Source organism: Hyposmocoma kahamanoa, unplaced genomic scaffold (assembly GCF_003589595.1).
Source record: "Hyposmocoma kahamanoa isolate Upper Pololo Valley unplaced genomic scaffold, ASM358959v1 88, whole genome shotgun sequence".
NCBI lineage: Eukaryota > Metazoa > Arthropoda > Insecta > Lepidoptera > Cosmopterigidae > Hyposmocoma > Hyposmocoma kahamanoa.
The window spans coordinates 6,901,785-6,920,168 of record NW_020654466.1 but is presented as its reverse complement, the minus strand read 5'-3'; the positions used below and the strand labels follow the sequence as shown (position 1 = coordinate 6,920,168).

Sequence of the window (18,384 nt, the reverse complement as noted above, 5' to 3'; positions counted from 1 at the left end):
CGTAATAAGTCCCATAATCTACGTGTTACTGTTACTGTTTTCTCATTTAATTGATAAAAACAATCATGGATGCTGGATTTGTGAAAGCGGAAAGTACAAATTTGCCAAGAATCGACATTTTAATGGTCGGTAATTTTTTTGCCTTGAACCCAGATTTCTGCTCTGCCGAGCTGAGGAATGTCAAGACTTCTATGTAAGTACTGTAAAGGTTTCACTGTAGGTTAAAACTTTTGTGCTTATTCATCGCGCGAATAGAAGTTTAAAAGCAACAAGTTAAGGCCGGGGAAAAATAGTGTTTTGTCTTGCTTTACACCTTTTCGCCCTCGGTCAGTCGCTACAGTGCAGTGCATTTGGTATTGCAATGTAATGTAACGACATAAGATGGAATAAGCATAAATAATTCGTACAAAACTATCTCATAACCTCTTACTGCTTGTAACTAATATTATATTTGTTACTTACAGATCTGCAAGGGAGTCGTACGGCGATGATGCCATAGGTTACGTTCAAGTTAAACGTGATGATGAAATCTGCACTGTGAAATGTAAAATATGTCCAGAGCACAAGGTACGCTTGAAGCAATATACAGTGACAGTACTGGTTGATGAACAAGAAGAAAAAGTTAAGAGTGCTCTCTGTGAAGATTGTCCTGCAGCTGCTGGAGGCTGTAAACATGCTGTTGCATTTTTAATGTGGTTGCACCGTCGCACTGAAGAGCCTGCTTGCACATCGGTTGAGTGCTATTGGAAAAAATCCAATCTCGCCAAAGTTGGATCAACATTAAAAATAATAAATGCAAAAGATATGTCCAAACGAAAATATCAGGATCCTGTATCTAATACAAGCGTGTTAATAGAATTTATGGATGAATGTAAGAAGAGAAAAATTGAAACTTGTCAGTTTTTAAAGCATACTGAAGATTTTACCGACAACAAATCAGTTTTATCATTGCATTACCTATTATATACATTTAAAGAACCTAACTGTGAAAGTTTTTTAACAAAAATTAAAAAAAATTTCAATGATGAAAACTTAAGAAATGCAGAAATGCAATCTAGACACCAATACAAAAGTGGTCTTTGGTTTGAGCTACGTTATGGGAGAATAACAGCATCTAAGTGTTATGAAGTAAGCAGGTGCAAGACAGTAGATGGTTCTCTGGTTGCAGTGATTTTTGGAGCTAGGTCTGTGCAGACACCAGCAATAAAACGTGGCCAGAGGTTAGAAGACAAAGTAAGAGAGATTGCAGAACAAAAATTAGGTGTTAAGTTTACAAAATGTGGCCTCTTTATTTCTAATGAGTATCCGATGATTGCTGGATCACCAGATGGCATTAATAGTCAAAAAGGACTCATTGAAATTAAATGCCCGTCTACAGCAAAAAATGTTGAAAATTACATTAAAGATGGTAAATTAACTAAAAAATGTTTTGCTCAAGTACAAATTCAAATGTTTTGTGCAAAAGTGAATCAAAGTTATTTTTGTGTCGCCAGTAGTTTCATTTTGGAAACTAAATATTTTCCCTAAGTTGTATGAAAGTGTTACTATGTAAAATATGTAAATAAAATGCATTCAATGATATCATAGTTACGTTCCCTAAAATATGGTTGAGCGAAGCAATGGCTGATTCATGTGTCATACTCGTGAACTGGTGCTGCCTGTGGAGGCTTGTCGGCTCATGCATACTCACCTTATTTTTAGTATTATTTACTATAGTCTCACTTTTCACTTTGTCTTTCTTTAAGTTATTCTAGAGTACTGTAGTGGAATTACTGTATGACATTGTAAAAAAATATTTTTTAACCTGATGTAAATATGTTAACACTTTTTTTTTACTTGTGTTTTTCTTTACATTTTGAGTGGTTGTCTTTATATTCTATGTTTTTTTTGTAATGGAAAGTGTCCTGTTATGATAGGGCATTTTCCAATATTTTTGATGCTGTAAGGGATAAAAGAGCTTGACACTTGCTGAGTTTCTTGCCGGTTCTTCTAAGTACAAGATCTCCTGCCCAGAGTAGACTTACGAATCGATGGCATAGTGACATTCATAAGAGCTACTGTAGCCTAAACTGGATAAATGATTTTGTATTCTTGTATTCATGTCGTATGGCATCTTACTGTGGGGTACAGCAGCTGATGTTGAAACTATATTTATATTACAGAAACAAGCAACAAGTACCATCTATAGACTAGGTTCAAGGAAATTGGTATTCTTACAGTTGCATCTAAATTTATTTATATTTTTTTATTGCTTTATGTGTATGACATTGCTAGTATTGAATTTAGTATGTAATGTAATTTTTACAAACTTAGTTTTATTAGTATGTTGTGATTATCCTTTTTTTATTTTTTGTGTGTTTATTTTGTAATGGAAAGTGTTCTTTTATGATAGTAAATAGAAATAGAAATAATCTTTATTTGGTATTATTTACACATACAAAATAGGACATTTTCCAATATTTTTGACCCTGTAAGGGAGAAAAGAGCTGGACACTTGCTGAGTTTCTTGCCGGTTCTTCTCAGTACAAGATCTCCTGCCCAGAGTAGACTTACGAACCGATGGCATAATGAGGTTCACAAGAGCTATATGTAGCCTAAACTGAATAAAATAATTTTGAATTTTGAATCATGATATTTTATTTGATAAGTGAGTCTTGTAAATTTATGAGAGCACAGGCTGTGATTACACAGAAATCTAGTATATGTAATAAATTTAAATTAACTACCGAGTGTGGCTTCAGAATTGAAAACTCGCGAATTCTTCTAATCACTCTTTCCACATGAATTCGGAGGCTAGCAATTTCTTTTGTTTGTTTACTTTCACTTTTGGTCAATTTTGACCCAACAGCAACACTCGGAGGCCTTAGTAAAGTAAAACCTCTTTGTTTTAAATATATTTCTATGTGTTTGAAACCTCTGTCTGCTAAAATGAAAGATCTTGGTTCCAAACTATCGAGAAATTTACAGTGTTCAAGTAAATTAACGTCACTGATTCTGCCTCCATATCCATTAGACACAAAGCTGACTAATCCATCAGGTGTACATGATATGAGGTATTTATAGGTATTAGCTTTTTTATACTCTGACCAAGTCAGTGCCTGATGAGTAACTTTTTTTGGCTTTTGAATCTCTATTTCTAAACAATCTATAATACAATTTACCTTATTATATTTATGGCGAAATGCTATGGGCAAGTTTTTTTTAATTGTGCTTTTAGTGAATGTTTTTATGAAAGGCAATAAAACATTAACAATGGAAGGTAATTTACTGTAAAAGATTTTACTTGCTTGAGACAGTGAAATATCAAAATCATCTGCTAACTGAGAAAAGGTTCTATTTAATCTTATTTTCACTAAGCATAATAAAATATGATTCTCTGATTGTTGTGTGTGTTTTGAAATAATATCAACTATAAAATAAAGCTCTGCTGGTATCCCAATATACATTCTAGGATTTTTCTTTATCTTAGATAGGGTACTCTGTAAATTTAATTTCTGGTCTTTTATAATCTTTTCCTGTGAACTGTCTTCAGTAGTTTGACTTGATGGTTTTGACGGAGATGAGTCAAAGGTTGATCCTTCTTGAGATAATGTATAAGATACATCACTGTCATATTTTTCCTCAGTAAAAATTAGTTTTCTTCTTGTTGACGAATGACCAGACATAGACGGCTTATTAGGTGATGTTGAAGTTGATTGATGAGCAAACAGTTGTATTGGTGATGATACAGTATCTTTCACAGCCACATTGAATTGCACTTGTTTACTTCTATAATGTTTTGCAACACATGCTTGAATCAATTTGTGAGCACGATGTTGTACTACTTGACAAGATACATGTTCATGTAATGGTTGAACTTGTACTGCTTGATCACAGAACTGAATGTTATGCTGTACTACTTGCACTGCCTTGTCATGAAACTCCTTCTCATGAGAAGTACACGTAGGTATGGCATCTTCTTCACTGAGTAACTCTGAAAACAATTAATATAGTTGTTTAAACAAATTTTATGATCCACTCGCAAAGAGCTATTTATTGCTTTATTAAAACATACTCATATTACCTTTATGAAACAATGATATTGGCATTTCTATGGACTGGATTTGTATATCTCCTGATACAGGCACCAATGCTGTTCTCTTGGAAGCATGCTGTTGCATTGCATGCTCATCTGTTGGTGGAGTAGGTTTGCGTTTTCTAGCAGTTTGGCAGTCAAATCTGGAGGGTATGCAACTGGGCTTCATTCGGATCCTTTTAACAGAACCCATTATTTTATACCGCGTGTAATTTTCCATGTCATTTTCTAACTAAAAGGTAAATAACAACAAAATTAGTATTTTGTTCATTGACTTGGTACATAACCATAAAACTTGTATTTTTTAAACTAAATATAAAGTTTCTGTAGAAACTGATTAAGATATTAAGTAAGTACTTACGTCAAAGTGATCTTCGCAAAAATAAATGTTACTTTCAGTCGAAAATGAATCTGGTTCCTTATTAGCAAGTTTTAGCCAGGTGTTTCGCATGTTTATTTCCTTGGGTACCTAATCCATAACTTTCCTGGGGTCTTTATTGATGTGTTTTTGCATTCTCGTACAATACAATAACGATAATTACTATACTTTTCGTATAAACTAGTAGAAGTCATGGTTTTTAATAAAAACTTAGTGCTAACACAACGGTGAATGTTTGTCAGAGGTCAAATGATTGTTTATGTGCACAATGACGTCACAGCACAGATAATCTATAGACTAATATGGCCGACAGCGTTTTCGCCTGTGTATGAAAAGTAAAATCATTAAATTAAGTTTTGCGGTTACCTAGGTCTCAAAAAAATATGGTAACATTTTTTTTGCTTTAATTGAACAATTCTTAATCATTTTAGACCTACTTCAAAAAAGAGTCAACTAGCCTATTCTCATGTCCTTGTCATTATGTCGTATTTCCAGTGCTTGAAATCATACTCGAGTCCTGACTTGAGCATTGAGTAGAGTTCTGGAATACGACCCTGTATGCCATTTATCACAACTTACTTTTTCATCCAAATTCCGTACCTCTTCCTTAACCCTTTCGTTGGCTTAGTGCGAAGTTGCGAAGGCAAAGCCATTAATATTAAAAAAAAGAAGAATGAGCACGTGTGAGTGCTTAAATTCTCTTTGGTGTGAGTGAGTGCCAAGTGCGACGAGATATCTTTGATTGAGGTTATTTTACTTAGTTTTATTCTACTATATCTTTCTAATTTGTGATTTTATTTACAAAATTAGTATAAATATAAATATAAGTATAAAAAGAAATAACACCGTTAGTTAACAACTTTAATTTGTTACCATGGGTGACATTCTAAAAGACAGTCGTTTCGGCAAATACCTAAATGATCCGCGGTACCGTCAAATTCCTAAATATGAGCGTAAAGTAAAAATCGACAAAAGATTTCAATCGATGTTCAAAGATGAGAAATTCAAAGTGAAATACACTGTAGACAAACGCGGGAGACCTCTTAATGAGACATCTACTGAGAATTTAAGAAAATTTTATGAATTGGAGGAGTCTGCTGAAGAATCAGAAAATTCTGACGAGGAAGTTGTACAAGTTGATAAAGATATTGGTACAGGCGAGAATGAACCAGGACGATTCGTCAAACGTCCTTCCACCCCATCTGGTATCGAAGAAGAGGACGAAAAGTCGCCTAAATTAAAAAATGACAAATTGGTTCGGGGTAAACTAGATAAAAAGACCAAAGAAAAATTACAGGATCTTGATGTCGACTATGCACGTGGAGAAGGTGTGTTAATGTCTATTTAATTACAATATACACAATCGGGGTTAAGAAAAAGGTGTCATTATGAAAGAATATAAATTACAAACTACCTCGAAGTACTATTGTCCATTACTAATATAATAACCAACCACTTTTGTTCCATGACTTTTTACAAAACAATAAGACTGGCTAAAACTTTAGATCTGTATTCAGTAGAAAGTGGTTTAGCTATGCCTCCTGCATTCTGTCATTCATAAAAATAGTTTGGTGGTGGGTACTTTCTTTTACTATCGCACAGAGTTATCTCTGTTTAGAGCGGTCTATTTCAATATTTTTATGTTTGTGTGAAAATCTGATAAATCATTAAGTTATGGAACAAACATTGTTGTTTATGATGTTAGTAATTGAGCCCTCTGAGGTTGTTAGTCTTTTAGGAATAACCCTATATATGTAAATATGAAAAATTACAATACAAAATGTGGTATTGTGATTTCATTTATATAAAATACAATCATTGTCACTATCTGAACAGCACAAGAAAGTGTATTTCAAATATGTACACAAAACATTTTTAAATAGTAATTGAAATGAAAATACAAAATGTGTATTTGTATTTTAAATATGTTAGTTTTTAGTTATAAGTAATTCAATTATTAGGAATAATTAGGAATTTAAATTATCACTGTAAGGGCGTTTTGCACAATTTTCTCCTAATGCAATTGATTGGGGAAAACTGGCCCTTATAAAAAAGCAGCCACTTCCAACATTCGTTTTGAGAAGACTAACAAAATTACAATATGAAGTTTTGTTCATTGACAAGTTCATAGTGGTATAAAACAGTACTTCTTTAGCAATGTCCCACTGCTAGAAGTGATTTAAAATAAAATTCTTCAGTATCTTCTAGAGCAAAAAATGCATTGTAAAAACTTGTTTAATTTAAAGGTATATTACAAACGGATAGCTCATCAGAAGAGGAAAGCAGTAATGAAGAGGAAGACAGTGATGTGGAGCATAAGTGGGGAGAGTTAGATGCTGATGCTGACTCTACAGAGGAATCCGCTAAACGGTATGTTGCTTGTTCTTATGTTTTTTTTTTTCAATTTGAATTAATAGGTATTTTAGTATTATAGTCTGTTCCAATCCATTTTAAACAAGAAAGTAAAGAAACCTGTTTGATTAAAATTTTAAAGCAATCACTCAATAAGTCGAATAAGTAATACTTTCACGTATATTTCGAAGATTTCGACTTGGTAACTCATCACTGTTGTCAACAATATTAATTTTAATAGCATCGTAAAATTGTATTTGAAAAATGGTACTCCAAAAGTGAGGTTATTTTTCGGGTGCGTTAACTTAATTCACCAGAACTAATTCACCTGGGTGCATTAGATAAACATAAAAGTAACCTTTATTCACCTAATTCACCTGGTGAACATAAAAGTAAACTGCATTCACTCCTTTATTTAATATGGAACCTTTTTGTTATAATTATTAATACAACAAACTAGTGGAATAATTTCACAAAAAATAATTCAATATCAATTCCATAAAAATTTAAAATGGAACCTTTTTGTCAGTGGGACTTGGGTTTTACTCATTTGCTCTGGCCACTTGAGACACTTTCAATTATTTTTGAATGAATAATGTTGAGAAAACTATAATTTTTGGCAACCATCTATTTTGACTACGACACAAGTACCCATTAACTTAATTCACCTGAATTCATTCACCTAAGTACTTAATACGTAAGGCAAAGGAAATAAAGCTTATTTTTCATCTATACTTATATGACTTGATTGCGTAATGCTGTACGATAAAAAATATTCAGTTCATTCAATTAAATTAATTTTGAAATCAATTAGTAAATCGAACATTTCAATCGCAATTGAACGAGTATCTAAGTGTAAGGATTTGAAGGAAGATTTAAAATGAAGATTTCGGAAATTATGTATTTTCACTATTTTCATGTGAGAAAATGGCTAGTATGACTCAATTAAAGAAATTGAGATTTGTAGTGCATTACAGGTGGCCATCACTGAATCGTCTACGGTTGGGTCAGTGACTTGTTTGTTTACTTTTTGTGTAAAATGGATTGAAACGAAGTATAGCATTATCATTCTCAACAATTCCTCCTATTTTTATTGTTCCCTCTCTTGTACACACGCCAGCACATCAAGCTGCACATTGACGTGTTTTGTTCCGTTGCACTGGAGACGATTTTCGAACAAAAATGTGTAGTCTGATGTGCCGTTGTCCGTACCTTAATTTTTAGTCACACATTTAGGGTGAAATTGAATTAACCCTAATGTTTGCAGAGATTGGAATAAGCAGAGTGTATTTACTAAACTTCAAACTAAACTAATTGTAACTTTTGTGCATGTAATATGCAGTAACAATTCAAATTAAAATAAAAAATGGAAATTATTATATATACTGTAATATTAATATTACGATGTTTTACTACCATGATCCTTCAATCTGATTGGACTCTAACCTGGGTCTGTGTCATACCAAAGTGACCGCTGTACCAACTGAGCTACCAATGGAGTTAACAGAACTTACGAATCTTTCTATGTGTTTGTTACAGATGTTTATTTATTTAAATTCACCAATGCTTAATACATTCGGTTACTACAATAGTTTACACATATCCGACAGGGTATTACAGTTAAAATGCTTAACCAATTATAGGTGAACATGCCGTGCATAACATGTCATACTCATATGAAAGTTAAGACATACTAAATCTATGGTTAAGACAATTATTATTAATTTACTATTCAGTTTTACTGCACTTACATTACGTATATTTATTGTATTAACAAATTAAATTATAAAATAATACATTACAAATAACATTCATTTATGTGCCAAAAATTGCAATATTGACTGTCTCGACTCGATATTGAAGCGAGGCAATGAGATTACGAAGATGTCCATTTCAAGAGGTAGAGCATTGATGATCATGGCAACTCGAGCAAATGGAGAATTTGAACCTAGGATACTTTTGCGCAATGGGGGATGAAAAATATTTACGTGGTACCTTGGTAGACGAGAGGGTTTTTTAAACTGTATTTTAAAGAGAAGTTGCGGACTATTAACTTTTTTGTTTATTAATTTATATAAGAATACTAGATCAAGCATTTCACGTCGCAAAGATAATTGAGATATTTTGAAAAACTTGAGACGGATCTCGAACGAGATACTCTTTTTATCCAAACCTCGTAAATAACTAAGATGTCTTAAGGACCTTTTCTGAATTCGTTTTAACCTATGAGAGTGAACCGCATAATATGGCCTCCAAGCAATACTCCCATACTCTAAAATACTCCTTACAAAGCTATTGTATAATAAAGTATCTAGTATTCTAGTATATGGCCTTCTAAAGACTTTTCCGATTCGTATTGTAAATCCCAGCATCCTAGATGCTTTTTTATAATTAGTTCCATGTGATGCAAAAATGTAAGTTTTTTACCAATTATCACGCCCAAATCTCTAATACTGTCGACCTCATTTAACGTAACACTATTGATATTGTATATAAACCTAAATGGGTTATCTTTACGAGTGATTGGTGTGTAGAAACACTTTGAGGGATTAAGAGACATATTGTTATAATATGAAATAGGCCTGTAATTACTAACCAACTTCTTATCGCCAGATTTGAATATGGGCAAAACTTTAGCTCTTCCCAAACAGTCGGAAAAATGCCACTTCCAAGTGATTTATTAAATATTACACGAAGAGTCAATCGTGACCATGGGAACTGTAAAAGGCCCGAAACTTTGGTTTGTTTGAAAAAACAAATATACGCGATTTAAATCCGGAAAAATAGTTCCATTTCCTATGTGTAACAATCGCGAAAACATGAGAACTCGAAATATCGAGTTTGTTTAATGTTTTTTTAATAAAACGAAGAGGTCTCTCCAAACCATCAGCACGTGAAGCAATAAATACAGGTGGCAATTCATCCGGACCAGCGTCCTTATAGATGTCCAGGCTTTTTATTTTTTTAAGAATAGCTTTGTTGCTGAGATAAAAAGATGTGAATCCGTCATTATTAAACCAATATCGTCCGCCGAGAAGTTGACTGTCAGAATTTTTCGCCGCAACAGAATTTCTTGCCAATCTGCAATTAAACTGAAGATCTCGGGACCACTGGAGGAACTAATACATCCGTTTGATATTTCTGCTGGATAAGAGTTTGCACCACGACGTCTAATTTTCACAAACGACCAGAAAAACTTACAGTTTGAAACTATATTATCTTCAACACTGTTAATAAATTTCCTTTGGCTTTCTTTCGTTTTAATTTCACACCTTTTTCTTAAAATATTTAATTCATACTCATCGATATGATTTTTGTATTTTTTGTAGCGAATTCTGAAGTTGTTTTTCTCTTTCAGCATTATAATTAAATTTTATTTTTGGTTTTAACAACTTTTTTGCAATATTATATCTATTGATACAAACACTGAACAGATACAAAGTAAAATTCCTTCCATCTGATTGGACTCAAAGCAACTTCAGGATATCTAGTTTCTATTAAATTTTTTTTTTTCTGTTTTGTTCAATTCTATTTCCCTAGACTATACAAATGAAATACTTTTACCTGCTACCTATACAAAAGAAATACTTTTATATCTTAATCCAATCATGCCTGCTGGCTCCAACAAGCACGCAATAAAATAAGTAAACTTCTTACAGAATTGCAATTTGCAATATGGACTGGGACAACATCAAAGCCACAGATATTATGGTTCTACTTCACTCATTCCTGCCTGCTGGAGGGATAATACACAAAGTCACTGTAAGTACAGTAGACACGAATTTGTTTGGATTTGCTAGTTGGTTCGACCTCCTCGTATGGGTTTGGGTTAGTATATGACAAATCTGCCAGAATCGAATTTGTTTGCATTTGCTAGTTGGTTCGACCTCCTCCTCTGGGTTTAGGTTAGGTTAGTATATGACAAAACTGCCAGAATCGAATTTGTTTGCATTTGCTAGTTAGTTCGACCTTCTCCTGTGGGTTTAGGTTAGGTTAGTATATGACAAAGCTGCCAGAATCTAATTTGTTTGCATTTGCTAGTTGCTTCGACCTCCTCCTGTGAGTTTAGGTTAGGTTAGTATATGACAAAGCTGCCAGAATCGAATTTGTTTGCATTTGCTAGTTGGTTCGGCCTCCTCCTCTGGGTTTAGGTTAGGTTAGTATATGACAAAACTGCCAGAATCGAATTTGTTTGCATTTGCTAGTTGGTTCGACCTCCTCATGTGGGTTTACTTTAGATTAGTACATGCAATTAAATGTTCTGCTTAAAGTTTTAATAAATATATTTTATAACACTAAAAGCACATAAAGCTATACAAAAACAATTATATTTTGCGATTGTACATTTAATGGAATAAAAAAAATCTTGTAGGGCGCTTCAACTATTCGTAAAACGAAATATTGTGTTATATTATTTAATACATTATACTGGTACTACTTATACCATTTGTTCATTATGACACTTAATCTTTATATCTAATGTTTGTTATACTGAAGGCTCATTATACACATTGAAATTATGCCTTTTGTTGTTATAGATTTTGTTGATTATATACAGTGAGTGATTATATCTTTAGAATTTATATCAAATGTTATTATACCAAGTGAAAATAAATTATTTGTTATTATATCTTCCATTACACACCCGATTTTAACTACAATGATATTTATAAAGTTTACAGGTGCATTTTTTTTTGTGAAAATACTCCACTAGTTTGTTGTTATTGTTGATACAAAGACACAAACCTAAAGAATAATTCCTTTCTTGATAGTGATAAAAGACGTTAGGTTTCTCATAGGTACTCGCTACGGCAAAAAAGAAACCGTTAAAACCAAAAATGCTTGTGGCAGATCTCTGCAACAAGCACAAAGTAATTAGTAGCTTCTGCTGACTTGTTCCTTATTTCTGTTGGGAGAACGGTAAAGTCGTTCTTTCTTCTCTTTCTTTCTTTATTTGTGTCTATTCGATCTTTGTATTAATGATTACTATTAATAATAATAATATTTTTGGATATTTTATAAAAATAATATTGAAGATTCACGGAAAAGAAATTGCCACAACAATCTGGCCTTGCGGAATCCTGCTTTTAAATCACACATTACTATATGGGTTAATCAACTTTTATTTGTCCGACGACCAACTCATTGTGTCCCAGACAAAGTGAGACCACTAACAAGAATTCTTTAAAACTATAATTCTTTTATGTATGGTTTTTTTAAAATAAATACTAAAATAAATATGTCATTAACCAATATGATCGAGATGAGTAATTTTGATGGTTGTTCGAGTGACCCAAAACTTCGATCCACAGTATTAACGTATCTCCTCAGGTAACTGTCGCACCATGATATTTCACACCACGAAAAAAATATTTAAACATTATGATTATAACTGTTGTCAAAAAAACGTATCGATGTTTTTTATTTTATCCATTTTAGGATTTTCTTGCCTTAAGTTTTGGTTCCCATAAAATATTACGTGCCTTAAGTCTATTGGACAACCGGTAAAAAGTTCTAGCAACAATACAGAGATGGTGCGATAGCTATAATGATAAACAGCTATTCTTACTAGCTATTCTGATTCTTTATATAATAAAACTACAATTTTCCTTGATTTATTTGTTTAAAATATTGTTCTATATGATTTTTGGAATTTATTTTATAGAATGGGAATATCTGAAAAGAAACAATCCGCGTACCAAGCATGCGCAGATGCTTGACTGCGCAAAGCTCCGAGTACTCGGAATCTGAAGAAAGCTTTTAATATAGCCGTCAAGAAGTGCAAAAGCGTGTTACATAGGACCAAGTTCCATCATGTGCACCGCATAGGCTCCAAGCTTGCTTCTTATCCAGCAGGTAGCAAATCCTTTTTGTCCCTGGCCAAAGTGGTCCAAAGTAATTTTTGTCGCCCATCTTTGCCACCTCTGCTGAGACCGGATGGCACGCTGGCCCATACTGCAGAAGAGAAGGCGAATCTCTTTGGCTCACTCTTTGCAGAGAGTTTGCGTCTGGATGCCGCAGGGAACCTACCACCTACCTTACCTCAGTCTTTGAAATAAGTTTCCATGTTATGGGCTTCCCACTAACCTTTGCAATTGGATCTCGGATTTCTTGAGCGAACTTTCCATTTGAGTGTTCTTAGTAGGCTACTCTTCCGAACATCGGGCGATAGATGCCCTCAAGGTTCCGTACTGTATGCAACACTCTTTGTGCTGCATATCAATGATATGTTAATTCCAGGTACTTGTACGTATGCTGATGATAGTACAGTTGTAGAAATGTACTTGACCAATGCAAGGGTCCGTAAAGAGGAAATCCAATCTTGGCGAGAGTTTATAGTTAGCCATTTGGATTTGACATTCAGGGCTGCCTCCGATTGGGGCGATGCCAATCTTGTCAAATTTAATGCTACCAAAATGCAGGCGTGTCTATTCTCCACAAAACGGAGTCCCTTTGAGCTGACTCCGACTTTTCGTGCTATATCCATACCGATGGCCGACCGTCTCCAGCTACTTGGAATGGAGCTGTCGTCCAATCTGAGTTTCGGCAGTTTCGGCAATCTATAATGCAGCCAGGAAGCTTGGCATCCTTTCCAGGGTGAGGCGTTACTTCACACCGGGACAGTTGCATTAGCTGTATCAAGCACAAGTCCGGTCGTATGGAGTACTGCTGCCACCTTTGGGATGGCTCTGCTATATACCAACAGGTCACATTGGATTCAATTGACAAGCGTGGCAAGAGGCTTATAGGTGACTCGGAATTAGTAGAAGTTGCAAAGCCTTCAACACCGCCTTAAAGTTGCCTGCTTATCGGTATTTTATTTTATTTAAGTCCGCCTTCCCCTTTCCATCATCGGGGAACAAGACGTAGACTTGGATTCCACCCTTATGTTGTGGATATTCGAAACATTCGCACGAAGTGTTACGCTTCCTCATTTATATGGCGATTTGGCGAACGGCTATGGAGTAGAATTCACTGCCTGCAGACTTGTTCCCTGAACGTTATAACTTGGACCTTTTCAAGGCGAGAGTGAATAGGCATTATTTTGGTGTGCATGCTCCATCGTCGACCTCATCGTCACTTTTCATCAGGTGAGAAGGTCAAATGCGCACTTGAATAAAAAAAATGTTGATTATCTTCGACGTTATTTTTAATATTATTGATAGCGTTGATTTCATTGTTTCTTAGTTGCTTATTTTCTGTTAAAAAACTTCCGTTATTATTTTGTTGACAAGTTTATTGTTTCATGTCTAATTGCTTCTTCATTGCAAGACTTGATGTTATATTATGTAACTGATGGACCATTGCAGACAATGTTTTCCATAGTGATAGTTTTAACGAAACTGTTTATTAAAATAACAAAGCGTACTTTACTTAGTTATAAGTTGTGTAGTCCATTAAAAGACTAATATTGTTTTAAGGATGTTGATTATCTTCGGAGGTATACTCGATGCTTCGGAGTTACTTTTATTGTAATATTATAGATAAAGTTGATTGCTTCTTAAGCACTTAAAAACTTCTATTATTATTTTATGCAACTCGTGCTTTGGTTTGTCTCAAATTGCTTCTTCATGGCAAGAATTGATATTATGTTATGTAACTGATTGACCATTTTCATAAATTTTTCTTTTTGTTCCTTGTCAATATTCATTTGGAATAACACGAAATGTAGGCATTAGAAGTTTTAATATTTCCTTTGGACAACCAAACATGTCTATTGGACAACCCAACTGTCCCCATGTTTAACAATAACATTATCTTTTTTTTTATAAAGCACAACAATTTTCAGTAAGATTTAAGAGATAAATAACACAGTATGAAAAAAATTTGTTTGTTGTTTCTTTATAACAAATAATATTCGATTTACTATTTTAGTGAATAATTTCACTGAGTGATAGGACAATCCACAGACCACATAAATACTAGTAGGACAATCGTTGTCCAAGAGACACTGTTAATGGTGATATTTCTGAAGTTATATAGCATACCGCTCCAACAAATATAAAAAGCTATAATCTATTACATATTTCATAAACCTGAAGTGTTGGTTTTAATTTTAAATAAAGTTTACAAGATTAAAAAATTTACATGATTAAAAAATTTATTCAACTAGTGGTACAGGGGACAGATGCTATTGAATTCCTTTGGATTTTTATGTCAAAATATATTTTTCTGACGATATTTGCACTGCTAATCGCTGATTCCTATAAAAGAATCAATCATCTAACATATAAAATAATAATGTGTATTGAAATCTTCAATCAAAATTAAAAATTTCATGAACGACATTTAAAAGTTGATCGACCCATATACTCTCCTTACTTGAAAGTCAGCCTGATGCTTAGCGTGAAATGTCTAATTCTATATATGTTTGAAACCCATTCCTGAACTTCAGAAATTAACACATAGAATGGTTTTAGAATGTACAAGATTAGACATTTCACTTTAAACACAGGCTGACCAGTACAATAACTGGACATAAATATTTTAGATCTATCCTTCTGAGTATGGTTTAAAAAGAATGCAGGAAGAGGAAATTCGTGGACCCATTGAATTAACTGAGGAGAAAGTCGATGAGCCATCTGACAATGAAGAAAACGAAGAAGGTAATTAATTATGTGTTTTGGAATGTAGAATTTTGACTGATTTTTGTACTAGTCAAAAAAACGAGAGAGCACAATTTACTTAATAATTTAAATTTAATTTGGAAATGAAACACCTGTATATAAATAATCTATATTATTTTTATTACTTATTCATTTTATGTATTCGAAAATATTTTGAAACTGATTAGGTACATTTTTTTTATTAGCGCTGTAATGCTTCTTCTGTTGTTTAAATTATATCATATTCTAAACAGGCTCTACTTATCACATGGAAAAGCTGAGACGTTATCAGCTGAACCGACTGAAGTATTATTACGCAGTAGTGGAGTGTGACTCGGTCACCACTGCTGATAAGTTGTACAGCGAATGCGATAGTATGGAGTACGAGAGCAGTGCCACAAAAATTGATATGAGATTTATACCAGATGACGTTTCTTTTGATCAGGTACTTACCTATTATTATCCATTTGGACGTCGCAGGAGCGACGATCAAACTATCGGGACATCTTCAGTTCCGTTCATACTGCGTCTATCGTACAATGCTAACATATTTATTACTAACGCATGTTGTAAATATAGGACGAAAGTGTACGATACGCTTAACTTTAAGTCAATTAAATTCTATTAAATCATGTGGTTAAATATCACTGTATTCCATATGTTTCCTCTTTCTATGCTGGCTAGTTGTTAATGTTGCCGGCATAGCAGTTGTTACATGATTAGCAAAGACAATATGTTAGCATCGTAAGAGATAGATATCATTCTTTAGATTTTTACTGATTAATGGACCCATCAATTTATAATAATCGATTAAACAATTTACAGGAGCCGCGCGAAGTTTGCACGAATCTACCAGATTTGACAAAATACAAACCACGGTTATTCACGACTACAGCGTTGCAGCAGGCAAAGGTAGAATTGACATGGGACGCAACAAACCCTAATCGCGCCGAGGCCATTCGCAGCGCACTCGACGGCAAGATTGACGACTTGGATTTGAACGACTATCTGGCTTCTAGTAGTGAAGGTAAAACAGAAGTTGTCAAATTACGTACCAGTCAGGTATAATGGATTGTGAAATACAAAAGAAAGAATTCTTAATGTTTAATTTCAAGGTTAAAATTTTACAGTACAGCTTATGATTTTAACTTTTAACGTACTGAGTTTGTTGCTCCTCTTTTAAAAGCCTAATCGTATAAAATCGGTCTTTCTCGGGTTTCTGTTCACTGACTAATTATTTAAGTATTCTGAGTATATGAATATTATTTAATAATAAATGACACAATTATTATCAAGTACAATGACTATTTCAATATCCCAGATGAAAATTCTGAAGAAGAAAACAAAGTAAACGAAGAAGATGATCCAATAAAGAAGTATATAATGCTGCTTGAAGACATTGAGAAAAAAGAGGATAAAAAGAATAATAAAGACATGGAGATGGAGATCACATGGGGTTTGGGTATAAAAGACAAGGCTGAGGAACTTGTTAAGAAAAAGATGAATGAAGGTAAGACTGTAATTGACATTTCAGTTGGTGATGGCATTGATCGTGTAACAACACGTTTGCGAAATTATAATATTGTCTGTCTGTCATGTAAAAAATTATTTAATCAATGACACAGACTATGCATGAACAAATATACAATTGGAGTTTTTTCGTGTTTGAGAAGTACCTTGACATTTATTATCTTTTCAGATGACAAAGACCTAACTCCATTTGAGAAAATTCTTAAGAAAAGGAAAGAAAAGCAAAAACAAAAGAAATTACAGAAGCAAAAAAGTGAAGCTGAAAACGATGACTCAAATTCCGAGGGATCATCTGACGATGTACCTTCTGATATTGACATGAACGATCCATACTTCGCAGAGGAGTTCAATAATTCCGAATTCAAGAAAGCTAAATGTAACAACAAAAAGAAGTACACTAAAGAGCTCATTGAGTCTGCACATGAAGAAGAACAAAAAAGAAACGCTGAACTAGAATTGTTACTAGATGAGGAAGATGGCAAATCACACTTCAGTTTAAAGAAAATCCAAGAAGCCGAAAACATCTCTAAGAAATCCAAAAGAAAAAAGAAACTCAAAGAGAAGATGGCCGCGCAACAGCAAGCTTTGCCTGAATTTGAGATTAATGTTAACGACCAACGGTTCTCTGCTCTGTATACATCTCATTTATACAATATAGATCCCACTGATTCAAACTTCAAAAAAACTAAAAATATGGAAAAACTTATACAAGAGAAGTTAAAAAGACGACCTGCCGATACACCACCAAACGAGAATGAAAAAGAGCCCAAAAAATCGAGAGACGACGTAGAACTTAATTTATTAGTGAAAAACCTTAAACGAAAAACAAAAGATGTTTCGATGAATAAATAAATTATATACTCTAAAACAAACGTTTCACTTTTCACCTATATTACATTAAGGGCCTAGAACTAAAATGTTTCTGTCAATGATTTTGAAAATTCAATATTGACATTTCCTACTTCCTATCATACCTAACGTAATCGACATTTTTAGGGAAATTGAGTTGTTAACATCTGGAATCGGCGAAACGAGATCTACAACCTCCTACAAGCGGTTTTTTATATCTTATTTAGTTTCAGTTTTATTAACGTAATTGACATTTTTCAAATAAAAAAAAAGCGAGCAGAAATAATAGATTTTCTTACAAAATAAACATTTAGATTCTAATGACGTGGATCAGTGGAAATGTGAGAGCGATTAATTCTATGGCGTTTTTACACGAGAAAGCCCACATTCGCTTGCCCATTGGATACCAGGAAATACCTACTTACCCGATCAGTTTGTTGACTGATTTATAATGACAGACAGAGCAAATGTTTTTACTCATTGTTTTCAACCGAACATACGTCTCGGTTGCGTAAAATTTTTACATGCGTTATATAAAACATAATTATGAAAAATATAAATTATAGCTTTTACCCGCAACTTTGTCCGCGCAG

The 18,384-nt window shown here is 33.6% G+C and overlaps 2 protein-coding genes across 2 annotated transcripts; one reads left to right on the top strand and one right to left on the bottom strand.

The window, feature by feature from the left end:
- Nucleotides 1-622: 622 nt before the first annotated feature.
- LOC113235895 lies at nt 623-4,535 on the bottom strand. The gene is made up of 5 exons (XM_026471819.1): nt 4,437-4,535; nt 4,064-4,307; nt 3,284-3,973; nt 2,025-2,133; nt 623-740 (listed from the first exon to the last, which is right to left on the bottom strand). Exons 1-5 carry the CDS (start codon nt 4,524-4,526, stop codon nt 623-625), a joined length of 1,251 nt encoding a protein of 416 aa, XP_026327604.1. The 5' UTR covers nt 4,527-4,535.
- Nucleotides 4,536-5,328: 793 nt separating this feature from the next.
- Nucleotides 5,329-17,869, top strand: LOC113235757 (ESF1 homolog). The gene is made up of 8 exons (XM_026471644.1): nt 5,329-5,782; nt 6,701-6,824; nt 10,466-10,568; nt 15,298-15,412; nt 15,667-15,857; nt 16,238-16,439; nt 16,734-16,922; nt 17,112-17,869. The coding sequence occupies exons 1-8, from the start codon at nt 5,329-5,331 to the stop codon at nt 17,792-17,794; spliced, it is 2,061 nt and encodes a 686-aa protein (XP_026327429.1). The 3' UTR covers nt 17,795-17,869.
- Nucleotides 17,870-18,384: the final 515 nt, after the last annotated feature.

Bases quoted from the DNA above. Each gene is read 5' to 3' on its own strand.
- LOC113235895 (XM_026471819.1), bottom strand. From the start codon at position 4,526: ATGCGAAACACCTGGCTAAAACTTGCTAATAAGGAACCAGATTCATTT. The intron at 3,974-4,063 runs GTAATATGAGTA...AATTGTTTTCAG, and splicing joins AATATCATTGTTTCATAAAG to AGTTACTCAGTGAAGAAGAT. The intron at 741-2,024 runs GTAAGTCTACTC...TTTTTCCAATAG, and splicing joins TGTCACTATGCCATCGATTC to CACTCAACCGATGTGCAAGC.
- LOC113235757 (XM_026471644.1), top strand. From the start codon at position 5,329: ATGGGTGACATTCTAAAAGACAGTCGTTTCGGCAAATACCTAAATGAT. The intron at 10,569-15,297 runs GTAAGTACAGTA...TAAATATTTTAG, and splicing joins GGATAATACACAAAGTCACT to ATCTATCCTTCTGAGTATGG. The intron at 15,413-15,666 runs GTAATTAATTAT...TATTCTAAACAG, and splicing joins CAATGAAGAAAACGAAGAAG to GCTCTACTTATCACATGGAA.